The sequence below is a fragment of the Labeo rohita genome, chromosome 10 (assembly GCF_022985175.1).
Source record: "Labeo rohita strain BAU-BD-2019 chromosome 10, IGBB_LRoh.1.0, whole genome shotgun sequence".
In the NCBI taxonomy this organism is placed as follows: domain Eukaryota; kingdom Metazoa; phylum Chordata; class Actinopteri; order Cypriniformes; family Cyprinidae; genus Labeo; species Labeo rohita.
Genome location: NC_066878.1, coordinates 9,065,347 through 9,080,100, shown reverse-complemented (window position 1 = coordinate 9,080,100; position 14,754 = coordinate 9,065,347). Strand labels below are relative to the sequence as shown.

Sequence of the window (14,754 nt, the reverse complement as noted above, 5' to 3'; positions counted from 1 at the left end):
TTCAATTTTAAAAATTTCTATCAGTCAGTGAGAGATTTAAATAAACAAATAAATAAATAACTATATATATATATATATATATATATATATACACACACACACACACACACACACATATATATATATATATATATATATATTTTAAAGTAAATGTAGCATTAAAAAAAAATGTTTTTTTTCACGACATGTTTTTAAAATGCAGATTTTTTGAAAATTCTATTAGTGAGAGATTTAAATAAATAAATAAGTATATATATATATACACAATTATGCAATTTCTGCAGTGCAAGTGTAACCAAACAATAGCATAAAAAAAATTATATATATACATGTTTTTTTAGAACATGTTTTTTAAATGCAGATTTTTTTTTAAAAAATTCTCTGTCAGTGAGAGATTTAAATATATATAAATATATATATACATATTTTTTTTAAAGTAAATGTACAATTATGCAATTTCTGTAGTGCAAGTGTAACCAAACAATAGCATAAAAAAAATTATATATATTAAAGTAAATGTACAATTATGTAATTTCTGTGTTGCATGTGTAACCAAAGAATAGCATAAAAATAAATTTCAATCAGAAGTGACCAGAGGCAATGCAACAAATGATTTATACATGTTTTCAGCGATACGATGCAAACAATGGAGAGCAGACAGTGATCTGTCACCTAAAAAACAGCAACGGCTACTAAAAACAAACCAGTGATATAATCGCTGTCAGAATAGGGTTTTGTAGAATGTGAATGTAAATATGAAAAATACAGAGATTTCGATACAGTGCTGGTCTTGTGAGCTCTGTAATAATCAAAATAACATGACGTAGACTTACCTTGTCTTCTTGATCACTTTCGCTGTCACACTGTAAGACAAAGAAAAAGGACACATTAGAGCAGTGCAGAATCTGCTGGAGGTGATGGAGCTGAAACACTTTTGCGTTTAAATATAAAGCTATTATGAAGTGAAAATCTGATTTCAGCAGTCTCGCACTGCACAGCTCATCAGCGGAGTAATAAAAGTCTAAGCAGGAAAAGGCTGTTCTTATCTCACTCAGTGGCCAGGCCTCATTACATCTGCCTATTACCACCAGCAGGCTTTTTTCTCCCCGATACCAGCTAGAGTACGAGTCCAACTATCTTCACGTCTCATAGGCCACAGACACACTGCAGCTAAACACAGCTGTCACTCCGCTGCTTAATCTTCTTTTGTACACAGAGTTTGATTGTTTATAGAAATAACAATTGCACTGTGCTCCTGAAATCAATCCTGAAATGCAGTAAATTGATTACACTGGGCAAAAATAGCCTAGCTAACACTAAACGGATTTAGTTTTTGTTAGGATTCGGTATAGATGGCGATTTCCTGATTCAGTTAGATTCCAATTCACAAGCTCCAGATTCGATTCTGATTCATGCGAGTGTGCTGTATTTCAAACTTTTCTGCTAATGTTGAGCAGTTTCAGACTACATTTGTTTGATATTTCACCTACATTGGTCGTGTTTAGGTTCATTAAAAAAAACTCATAAGAGTCATTTGTTCATGAATCAAACTACACTGTTCACACTGTGTTTTAAATCAGCAAAAAAGAATCAGTTCATAAAAGCTGTTTGTTTTTAAATTCGTGCTACGCTGGTAAAACTCTATGTTTCTGATTCAATAAAAAGAAGTAGTTCATAAGATTCATTTCGAGAATCAGGCTACACTGGTCATGTTGTATCTGTTGGATCCACTAAAAAAGGACCGACTCATAATAGTCATCTGTTCATGAATCAGGCTACACTGATCACACTGTATGATTTTTATTCAATGAAAAAGGATCAGTTCATAAAAGCTGTTCGTTTTAAAATCATGCTACACTGGTAAAACTCTGTTTTTGATTCGATAAAAAGAACTAGTTCATAAGATTTATTTGTTTTTTAGAATCAGGCTACACTGGTCATGTTGTATCTGTTGGATCCACTGAAAAGAACTGACTCATAAGAGTCATTTGTTCATGAATCAGACTACACTGGATGTTCTGTGTTTTTGATTCACTAAAAAGAACCAGTTCATAAGAGCCATTCAATTTCAGAATCCAGCTACTCTAGTGGCATTGAATGTTTCTGATTCACTAAAAAAAAAAACAAGCTCATAAGAGTCATTGGTTGTCAGAATCGGAATACATTGGTCACACTGTTTTTGACTCACTAAAAAGAACCGGCTCATGAGTCATTGGTTCATGAATCAGAGTACACTGGATGCTCTGCATGTTTTTAAATCCATTAAAAAGAATTAGTTCATAAGAGTCAATGGCTGTCAGAACTGGGCTACATGGGTCACACTGTATGTTTTAGACTCACTAAAAAGAACCGCTCAAATAAGTGATTTTGTTCATGAAACAGACAACACTCTACAATATAAATTGGATTCACCAAAAAAGAACCAGTTCATAAGAGTCATTCAGTTTTTAGAATCATCTACTCTGAAAGAACTGCATATTTTTGATTCACTAAAAAGAACCAGTTCACCAGTCACTAATTGTCAGAACTGGGCTACACTGGTCACACTATACTTTTTTGACTCACTTAAAAGAACGGGCTCATATGAGAGATTTACCAATCAATCACACTACACTGGAGGAGCTCTACAATATAAACTGGATTTACCAAAAAGAACCAGTTCATCAGAGTCATTAATTGCCGGAATCAAGCTAGTTTGGTAGCACACTGCATGTTTCTGATTCACCAGAAATAACCATTTCATAAGAGTCATTGGTTGTCAGAATTGGGCTACATTGGTCACACTGTATGTTTTTAGATTCACTTAAATATTGGATAAATTGGATTTACTTAAAAAGAACCTGTTTATAATAGTCATTCAATTTCAGAATCAAGCTACTCTTGTAGCACTGGATGTTTTCGATACACTAAGAAGAACCGGTTCATAAGAGTCATTCATTGTCAGAATTGGACTACACTGGTCACACTGTATGTTTTTGACTCACTAAAAAGAACCGGCTCATATAATTGATTTGTTCATGAAACAGACTACACTGGAGGTGCTCTAGAGCATAAACGAGTTTACTAAAAAGAACAAAAAAAAGAACTCAATTTCAGAATTTGATTCACTAAAAAGAACTAGTTCATAAGAGCCATTTGTTCTCAGAGTTGGGCTACACTGGTCAGACTGTATGTTTTCGACTTACTAAAAAAAAAACTGGCTCATATAGGAGATTTGTTCATTAATATGACTACACTGGAGGTGTTTTACAGTATAAACTGGATTCACTAAAAATAACCAGCTCATAAGAGTCATTTGTTCATGAATCAGACTACACTGGATGCTCTGTATGTTTTTGATTCACTAAAAAAAACTAGTTCATAAGAGTCGTACATTGTCAGCATTGGGCTACATTGGACACATCGCATGTTTCTGATTAGGCTACAAACATACATGTTTTTGATTCATTAAAAAGAACCAGTTCATTCATTGTCAGATTATTGGGCTACATTGGTCACACTGTTTTTGACTCACTAAAACGACCTGCTATGACTGATATGACAGATTTGTTCATGAATCAAACTACACTGGAAGTGAATTGGAATCACAAAAAAGAACCAGTACATAAGAGTCATTTGTTCTCAGAATTGGGTTACACTGGTCACACTGTATGTTTTTGATTCATTAAAAAGAGCTAGCGCACAGGAGTCATTTGTTTTCAGAAATAAAAAACCCCACAGTTGTTACTCCCAAAACTCTGAAGTGTGTACATGGCCATAAAAACATGAACCTAATTTTCCAATGTACATTTAAGAAAATCAAGATGTAATATTACAGATGTTACTCTGAAGGAAAACAAACAAAAAAAAGCAAGACAAAACAACAGAGGGCATTGGTGTCTCCATGCAAAATAAGCCAGTGAATAATTGGCAAATAAATTTAGTAAACACAGCATATTAAAAAGCTGAATATAAGCCTTTCTGACCAATTTCAATTTCAAGGTCCACTTAATTCTTTATCTGCTAATTAGGAAGAAGCACACAGATGACTTGGCTGGGAGAGATGCGTTCAGGGTTTGAGCTTGGACTCCCTAATGAAGGCCTGCAAGGGGGCGGGGCCTAAGGTCTTTGAGGCCAATTACACTCATTGGAGCCTAACCCTATGCCAGTCCTGAATGACTGACAGTTCTGGAAGTCATATTCCTGCAAGGACTGGGTGCTAGGGACAGAAATCGAGAGGACGGGATGAGCAAGAGAGGCGGGGGGTGGGGGGTTCTGGCACAAGTCTCTCCCGTCTGACCTGATACAGGGCCTGGTAAGCAGCATCCAATTTACAGCCCCAGTCCAACGGGATTTGAGACATACGGGGCTCATGTATTATACATAACCAATAAACACACACATACCAGATGTTAATAACCTACTGCTCTTGTGTGTGCCAGCATGCTAGCATTACAGTAAAAATACGATGAAATGAAACCAGCATCATGTTATTAGAGGTTTCTGAATATAACCCAAGCTCTGTTCCCGTCCTCGGCCACAATGCTCCATTTAACAGTGAAGTTTTCCTAAAGGCCTGGGGCTCCCCTTCATTTAGCCCAGCCAGGGTTGGTGAAGAGTTAAAATAATGAGCAAAATGTATTTTTTCCAGTGTGTTGTGATCCATAAAAACACCGTCGGCATCTCCATTGGCGTGTCAGTGCTCCCCGCGCCCAGCCTAGCGCTTTGATTGCGGAGATATGAGGGGAACGAAATGACTCGCCCTTGCTTGTGAAGCAAATGGAACACACTAATAGAACTCATCGCATTACCCAATGCAAAAGTGCCATAGCTCATTACGTCAGGATAAAAGGATATCATTGTAGACGGTGAGCAGAATTGACTTTCTGCGCTGCGACTTGATGATTTAATCAACTGCTCTCTTTCGCTTCTCATCCGCGTGCCTGTCGCTAACACAGGTGCCGCTAAACGACACTCTCTCGCAAGCCAGCAAGTGGAGAAAGGGAAGAAATTGCTGTCATTATTCTTTCTCTCTCTCCCGCTCTTTCTTTCCAAGAATAGAGGTATGCAAATTTCCCATACTGGTGCTGAGAGAAGAAATTGAGAAAGGAGGGGTGGGTCCAGACGGAAATACCTTTACAGTGGGAAAAGTACAAGTAACGGAAAAGCTAAGATGAGATTTGACAGGTAAGGGCAGCCAGCTTGTTTGTCCTTAACAGGAGAAGCTGCACTTTTCACAGATAAACAAAAAAGGTAAGATCTGTTGCATATCATGATTCAAAGCACATTAGAACGTCTGAGTTCCAGCATTGTATTTAGTGTATATGCTTAATAGGCTCATGTGGAAGACACAGGTTCAAGTCATTTCAATCCCTGGCTTTCTCATTTCCTGTTCTATTCCCTATTAAAGGGAAATAGAAAGGTGGAAAAAAGTCAAACATAAAATATGATGACTATACAAAAGTACACATTAAAAGTATATTATATTTATATAATACAGTTTTTAGTAATATATAATATAATATAATATAATATAATACAATATAATATAATACAATATAATTGTATTCGTCAACAATATTTAGCTTCATTATATTTATATTAATATTATATTAACATTATATAGTTTTTAATATAATATAATAATTGTATCTGTTAACAATATTTAGCTTAATAATATTACATTAATACTATTATTATTATTAACTGCTACAATGTTATTAAAACTGCTAGTCTAATAATAATATCATATAAAACAATATAATAATATAATATAATTTAGCTTCATTATATTTACATTACTAGTATATTATATTTTATTAATATAATAAAGGTATATACATTGTTTACTGAAGCAATTATAATATAACATTAATATATTATACTATATTAAATGATTACATATATAAAATTACATAATAAAATATTACTTTTATATTATAACTGCTAGTCAACTATATATAGCTTTATTCATATAATGTAATGTAATATAATGTTTAGCTTCATTATATTTTATTAATAAAATAAAATGATATACATTGTTTACTGAAGCAATTATACTATAAAATTAATACATTACACTACACAAAATATAATATTATATACACACATGTAAATAGAAATTATTACATAATAATTACTTTATATTATAACTGCTAGTCAACTATATACAGCTTCATAATATAATATAATATAATATAATATGTAATTAATAGTAATACATCTATAATTATATCAGTAGTTTCATTATATTTTATTAATATGATAAAGATACATTGTTAACTAAATCTACTATAATATAAAATTAATATTAGGCTATATTATACTATATAAAATATAATATACTATATATATATATACATAAAATATAATAAAAATATAAGATAATACATTTATAATTGTATCAGTCAACAATATTTAGCTTCATTATATTTACATTAATATTATATTTGATTTTATTAATACAATAAAGCTATATATATTGTTTACTAAAACAATTATAATATGAAATGAATATTATATTTACTATATAAAATACTATATTTAAAAATATTCAATATTATTATAATGTAATAAAATATTACTTTTATATTATAACTGCTAGTCAACTATATATAATATAATATAATATAATATAATATAATATAATATAATATAACATAATATATTGTTGACTGAAGAAGCACCCATTCATTTGAACAGATTGAAGTTCAAAGAAAACAGTTAAGGATGCTGACAAGAGTAAATATGAAGAGATTGGCATAATGATGGTCAGTCCAACATATTTAATTCCTCTAAAACACTTGGTATTACAGTCATATTGGATGGATTAACTTGGGAATCCATCTCAGCATTTTCTTGCTTTTTTTCTGGTGTGGTGTTAATTTCAAGCCAAACACTTCGCCAATTGATCTTGGCTGCAAATCAATATAGCATGTTAAGCTTATTAAAACAGCCAATGGCCTCAGTGGAACAGTAGAGCCATCTGCTTTAGTTAGACACACACTCCTCAGATACAGCGAAGGAGGGCGAGCAAGGAGCTGATTAGGCCTCCGAATGAGACCAGTCGAGTTCATGCAGCCTGCGGTCCTGAAAAACCACATGAAATCAAAACTTATTTGACATATTTTAGAAAAATACTATGGAATCATGGATCATTATGCATCTTTGCTCATATTAAAACTAACTCTTTCTTTCCTTTCCAAAATATCAATTGGTTTGAGAAGGAAAAGGCTATATGAAATGGGAAAAGCCCTCTGATACTTCGCCAACCTCTTGTTATAACATGAAATGTCAACACAGCACTCTTTAAACAATTTCATGGGTTCTTGAGAGTCTTGACTGAAATGACGTCTTTGACGTCTCTGACTGGCTGGTTTTTTAACAACCAAACAGAGCATTTACATGAAAATATCTTCAAGCGAAATACACTTCATTTCTTTCCTATTTGAAGTCAAGTCCCATAGGCCTGGTAAGCGCGGCTAACGATGGCAAACAATAAAGAAACGAAAGCAATTGAATTCTGAGCTCGTTTAACTGCGTTTCTGCCATTGTCCGAGGCTCCGAGCATAACCAGACTTCTCAAAAACGAAAACCTCGGAGCCCACATCAAACCTGCATGACACACTCTGGTGAAGGGCCAACACAATGAAAAATGTGTGGTTTAAATCCAGCACCGCCACGAGCCAAACACAGCAAACACTCCGAAAATACGCCTCGAAAATAGCGCATAAAGAGATCTGTTCTTATTTAGCAGTCATTGATGTAAAACCGCAGTCAAATGTCAAGTTAGGACGCAAAGTGTTCGACGTTCCATTTCATGGTCTATTTGCCATTGTGTTGTAATTGGCACTGTCAACGAACGCTGAAATTAATTGAGACTGATCTGAGCTTGATTACAGAGGCAGCGGGGGTCCGGAAGGTTGACGATAGGTTGGTACGTTCTCTTTTTCTCCCTCCATCCCTCCTCCTCCTCTTCCCTATGCTATTTTCACTCTCTGCCTGTCGCTCTCTCTCGCTCTGCCTGCGGGCTATGGTGGGTGGCGGTGGGGGACAGCTTGAAGAATGGCAACCATTGCCAGGGTCAGCTCTGACAGTGCCAATTTGATGCGCTGCCACGGAGAGCTACGTGCCCCACCTCCCTCGTCCCCCCTCATTCTCTCTCTCCCTCTCCTCCTACCTCCCACAGAAAAAGCTGCGCGTCCTGATGGTTTTCTGATGCAAACCATGGCGCGGCAAAATGGTTTTTCCCCTCCTGCTGCCTGCTTCTCCATCTGCCACTGGGGCCGCGCCGCCGCCGGCCGCCTGCCTGTCACAGCGTGCAGTGAAATTAGCCAGGGAGGAGGCGCTCGCTAGCGCTAATTACGTTTTAATCATTGGAAATGTGTTGGCAAATCAAGGCCTGGAGCTCCCACTCTCTGCTCTGCGGAAAGGAGGAGTGTGTGTGTGCGTGTGTCGAGATGGATAGAAGAGGAAAGATGAACAGAGAGAGGAAGGAAAACAGGCCCAGCCAGCGCTGAGCTAAGAGTCAGACGCTCTGAGGAGAAAATGGCGGCGTGCCTTGTGCTGTCTGCTGAGAGTGAGGCTTTGAGTATTGGGCTGCAGAGAGGCAAGAAATTTTACCGGAAGCTTTGTGATGTGAGATCCAAACCACTGCTTCTCCAAAGCTACCATACAGAGCGAGTTATGCCACACTGAGCCGCTATTGAAGACCTACGACTACCAAGGTGACATTGTAACAGGTACTTATGTGTGGCTCTCAAGATACTGCGTAGATACTGGGAGTCTTCGAAAACTGAATACAAAACATTCATAACTGCTATTTTATCACGTTTTTGAGGTAAAACCAATAGGAAGGAAAGGATTTTTCTCTTCAGCATTATTCTTAATGCAAACTTATATTCAATATGTGGTCACAAAACCTATTTAAATGTGAAATTACAAGCTTAAATACAGCAAATGGCCTGTCCTAGGAATGCTGGGATATTTAACAGAACAATTTTTGCATGTGACATGATTAACTTTTACTCAGTGCTTCCTGCATTGTGTACAAGTAAACATAGGTTCACATCCAGTTTTAATAAAACGTATGATTATTTCCTCAGTTAAAATAAAGTAGGACGTATCATCACAGTTCGACGACACAAGTGTGTAAATAAAAAAGAGACAACAACGAGTGTCTTTAAAAATGCTCTTTTGTGCAGAACTACTTCATTACGCCACGGATTCAAATCTAAGCTTGACAGTTTATCAGCTGAATCCAAGCCTCTATTACTAATTTGAATTATTGTATTGCTGTATTAAATGCTCATTGTTTTATGTGGATGATTATGAGAGAGGTGGACTTGAGCGAGTGTGATTACCTGCATCTGATACAGCATTCATTCTTCAGCTCAATTTCATATTCACAATTAAACATTAGTTTGAATGTCCGCTGAGGAAAGTGCTATCTTTGTCGTATTATCCTTTCATCTGTTTAGGGTGATTTCCGACGACAGCACTGCTCAATGCATTTTTTTCAAGTAAAAATAATTTCCTGGTTTACAACCCTGTTTCAACCCTGTTATGACTCACTCATAACAACAGTCCAATAGATGGCGACCATCTATTGGCAGAACAATGTAACTAAAATCACTAGCACAAACACACACTGTTTCCCAATACTAAATGCGGTCACACTTTATATTAGGTGGCCTTAACCGCTATGTACTTACATCAAAAAATAAGTACAATGTACTTACTGTGTTCATTTTATATTGCAAAACTCTTTTGCTGCTATTGATGTGGGATAAGGGTAAGGTTAGGGACAGGTTTGGTTTAAGGGTGGGTTAAAGTGTAAGGGATGGTTCAACAGTTTAACTATAAATGTAATTATAAAAATTAAATATAGATATAATTAAATGCAGGCATTTTTAGAAATATAATTACAACTATAAAAGTTGCTAGGCATTACAAAGGCATTGCTTCGATATACAGCATTAAAGTTAAAAATATAGCATGATAAGAGTTTTCCCTCAACCAAAATTATCTGCCCTACACTGTAAAAAACAATTTGTTGAGTCAACTTAAAATAATTTGTAACCTGGCTGCCTTAAAATTTTAAGTTCAGTCAACTCAAAAAAAGTTTATTCAACTTGAAATGTTAAATTATACTAAGTGACAGCTTAGATATTTGAGTTGAATCAACTTAAAATTTTAAGGCAGCTGGGTTTCTTACCCATCTGTTAAGTTTAGCAAACACAAATATCTAAGTTTTTACTTAGTACAACTTAACATTTCAAGTTGAATAAACTTATTTTAGTTGACTGAACTTAAAATTTTAAGGCAGCAGGGTAACAAATTATTTTAAGCTGACTTAAATTGTGTTTTTTATTTTTTACAGTGTAGAACAAATAATAGATTAATGAGACCAAAAACTGCCTGTTAGATTTACACAAAACAAATTATATCTCATGCTTAACTACTATAGAGACATTAGAGTCAGCAACAAATTCCAGAAGAACTGGCCGAGGTAAGGCTGCTCTCTGTGGATTTATGAGCACTTAACGGCTGCTGAAACAAATCTGAAGCAAATTTTCAAACCTAAAAAAACTCTTAAAACTACATTCCATGACACAAAAACTATTATTTATAAAATTAGAGTAAATTTGGGCTTCCGCCATGACACTCACTGTGAGAAATACTCCAAGCGGAGTGATACAAACGGTGAAATGGTTGGAGTTCGCACTCCTAGAAAATGAAACTTAACTCTAAGAACCCCTGATCAAACTGACTGCAAGCAGACATCAAAGATAAATCAAAGATCCACACAAAAACACAACCCAGACGACAGCCATTAAAACATTAATCGAGCTAACACAACATTAGAGAAGCCAGTGCTGCACTACACTATTTATGTATTCAGTGCTTATGTAATTTTAAGCTCAAATGTCTAAAGCTAAACCTGACAGTGCATAAATGGCAGACCAGGGTGTGTGACATAAATTGCACGACTGCTAATCATCTCGACCCTGTCTCTGCATCTCCACAAGCCTTTAACATTAAACCCAAGTGAAATCTAACCTCACTTAGCAGAAAAAACAGCAGCGCTCCTGTCAGCCGCAGCAGCGAGGAGAAGGAAATGTATCTCGACACCTTTGACTGGGTTAGGCCATTAAGAGCACCGGGATCCAGACCTGATGACATTCAGGGACTAATTCACACAGCATCTGCGTGACGTCCAGCTGTCATCCTAAAGTACGGCAGGATGAAGGAGCGGAAGAACAAATGAGGAGGGAAGCGTGACAGCCAGGAAGGCCTGGATATGGGAAAACGTCTCCATAACCAGTAGAATGAGGCCTGTCCCAGGTCAGCTCTGTCAGAAAGCAGTCATCTGCTGCCTGGCCTAATAACCTCCAACCTGATCGTACCGTCCCACCCTATTCCTCAAGCAGCTCGCCAACATCTGCAGGCAATTTCCTCCCCGATATGACACCTTCTCCAGACCACGAGCACTGAATAAGAGCTAATGGACTGAGGAGAACGCAAATACTAAAGCTCTGTTCTAAAACCTAGCGAGCTGCCAACTAAAAGCAACACTTTAAGACATCATAGGTGGCTTGTAACACAAAATGTGCTCTAAAAGGCAAAAAAAAAATAGTCTAACATTTCTTAAATGTTTTTTTTTTTTTTTTTTTTTTGTGAGGCAGAGATTCTGCTTTTAAAAAGTGCTTCAAATCATCACCTACAAGGTTTCATGACAATTATGATGCTGTCTTCAAAGACCACAGTATTGCTTTTTTAATATTTTTAAAATAGCACCTGTGTGAAAAACACTCAATGATTCAGAGCCATGCAAGGAGTGACGAGAAATGCTGGTGCATAATAAAAAGAGAAGATAAGAAGCTGAATTTCAAGTATCGAGAGCCATTCTTAGACGTACATCAGCCACACACACTCTCTGTGTGATGCCGTGCCAGCAACAGGAAAGGGTTAGCAGGTACAAGATATGTGTGTGTGCTGTTTGTGTTATGCCTCTATGCATGTATGTAAATGTGTCTGCGTATCTTGAGGGTACGTCTACCTTTAAAATAACTTGTCAGCTAAGCTGCTCGGGCTGACAGATGTGAGATGGCGCCCCGAGGTGGAGCTTGGCACAGACAGATGGTGCCACAGGGCAACGCGCTTAGCTGATCAACCAAGGGTGGCATTGTCACCCAGCCTGCCAGCCACAAGTGAGAGTAGGAGGGAAGGGTAAACGCAGTGCGTGTGTTTGTGAAAGAAAAAAAAAAAGAGTGGGAAGATGAAATCATATGTGCAAATCAGCGCTATAATCTAAGTTCCAGAAAAAGAACAGTGATGTGACCTTACTACATTGACACTGAAATCCCTCGGAACAAGGAAAAGTCTGAAATGTAAAAAGATAACTAAATGTATGGATGTGTTAAATTAAAGCTTGCCAAATCATACTCATTCAGCACTCGAAGTGTAGTAACATCTACAAACGATACGAATGCTCCTGAGCTACATTTCAAGTGTTCCAGAAATATATATATATATATATATATATATATATATATATAATATAAGGTATGAATACTTATGCAATGTACTCATTTCAGTATTTTATTTTTAATAAATTTGCAAAGCTGTCACAAATCTGTTTTGTGGTTTGTCATGATGGTGTACGGAGTGTAGATTGATGTGGGAAAAAAGTCTTTTAATGCAGTTTAACATAAGGCTGCAACATAACGTGAAAAAATGAATGGGTATGAATACTTTTGCAAGGTACTGTATTTTCAGAAGTCTGTGATCAGTAAGATTTTTCACTGCTCTCTTATGCACACCAAATAATTTATTTGATCAAAAATACAGTAAAAACAGCAATACTGTGACATTGAAAATGTTTTCTTTTTGAAAATATGAAAAGTTCATTTGCAAACAGAAAAACTCAGTTTTTCAAATCATGTTTTTTATTATGTTATCATGTTTTTAAGGTGTTTTATTGTGTTAGTTAGCTGCATTTTTGTTGTTGTTATTTTTACTTATTCAAAATATCCCAACTGCAGTTTGATTGAGATTAACTGGAATGCACAACTAAAAAAACATGATTTTTGAAAATCTGTTTTTGCAAATTAACTCTTCATATTTTAAAATGTAATTCATTCTTGTGAATTTTCAGCAGCGTTACTCCAGTCTTTTTAATGTCACGTGAATCTTCAGAAAGCATTCTAATATGATGATTTTGTATAATATTTCTTGTTATCGACGTTGAAATTAATATTTAATATGTAATTTTCAAACAGTAGTTTGCGTGTATATATAAAAATATATTTCAGTTTACAGAAAAGAAAACGGGACTGTCAAGGACAAAAAGTACATTCAATGGGAGTTAATCATGAAACATGATTATAAATGTCTACGTGAATTGTTCATGAAATCTGTTTTGAACGTCAGTTGTCCTAGGTCATGACTATTTTAAACATCCAAGGTTACTTTTACATTCTTTACATTACATTTGTTACTTTTTTGTCACTGGAAAGTTATTGCAAAGGCATATATTTATACCACACTGCACAGCACTAAATGAATTGCGCTTCTGTCCCTCACCGCCTCATTTTCATTCCTGTCAAATTAAATATGGCGTCCTCTTTGACGGTTTATTTCAAGATGCAAGACACTCTTCTTCCCTCGTAATAAACAAACAAACAAGCAGAGTCAGTGTGTAGTTCACTCCCACAGGCATTCGGTGCTGAAGAAGGTTAGGCAGCAAACAGTTGCTGGCTTAATCAAAGATTAATAGAAAGATTTTCAGACAATTAAATACATCAGATTGCATTGTTTGTACCATTATGGCTCCTCCCTGGGGAACAGTCCACTTTGTTTGCATTTTAATTACTGCATGCACAGATGACATTTGCTCTGATGCCAGCTGCCATCTTTGTTATGCTTCTTCTCGTACCCTCTGGAACAAAAGCAGCTAAGCGGAAAACGCACGGATGAATGTATGCAATTACAATATAAATAAATATCCTGACAGAATAACGATCTATATAGGGGAGGTGGACAACACAGAAGCACACAGGTCAAAATCCACACTATTTATTTCATCATTGGGTAAGTCACACTGACAGACTAGTTTCATTTGTGCCTGTACAGAAATCGTTTTCCTTCTCATTCTCTTCATCACGCTTTATAATTTTCAATCTAACTGTAGTATCTCTATTTTTATCTATTTCTCTCTTTTGCTCCAGCAGGAATGGATGTGTGGCTCTAATCACTTTGCTCCCCACACCTGACGGCACACTATTAACTCTAGGTCTCTCTGGTGACCCTGCGGGTCGTTGCCCATCACATCAAGTTTTTATTAGGGAATTTTCCTCATCATTAGCTCTGGCCCAGACGCCCACCATTAATATTCATTCTGCCGCACACTTCCATCATCCTCCGTCTCTGTTTTACCACCATCCATCTGAAATGCTGCAGCACACTCACCACCTGTCATTAACAGAGCTTTATTCAGCCGCTCATAGACACACACACATACCTGTAATTTACGCTGTAGTTTTTGTATTTTATAATTAATACTGTATTTATTAAAGCCATGTATGAATCTCATCAAGTTAGCATTTTTAAGCATTTACGTTTATTCCAAAACAATAACTCAAGACTTCTGTTCAGCTATTCTTTTTAATAGTTAACTTTTTAACTATTTTTGAATTTTTCGGATCATTAGTCACCAAAGCTTGGTAAATATTGGTCACAGACACTGAGATTTACTTTATAATTCACCAAGCT

The 14,754-nt window shown here is 35.9% G+C and overlaps 1 protein-coding gene across 8 annotated transcripts in view; it reads right to left on the bottom strand.

Moving 5' to 3' along the window:
- The window catches only part of auts2a (activator of transcription and developmental regulator AUTS2 a), a 466,844-nt gene that overhangs the window by 140,931 nt on the left and 311,159 nt on the right, over positions 1–14,754 (bottom strand). For all 8 annotated transcript variants that reach the window (XM_051120205.1, XM_051120207.1, XM_051120209.1 and 5 more), the window contains one exon: positions 834–863. In XM_051120205.1, the coding sequence (XP_050976162.1) occupies positions 834–863 (30 nt within the window). The remainder of the gene's footprint in view (positions 1–833; positions 864–14,754) is intronic.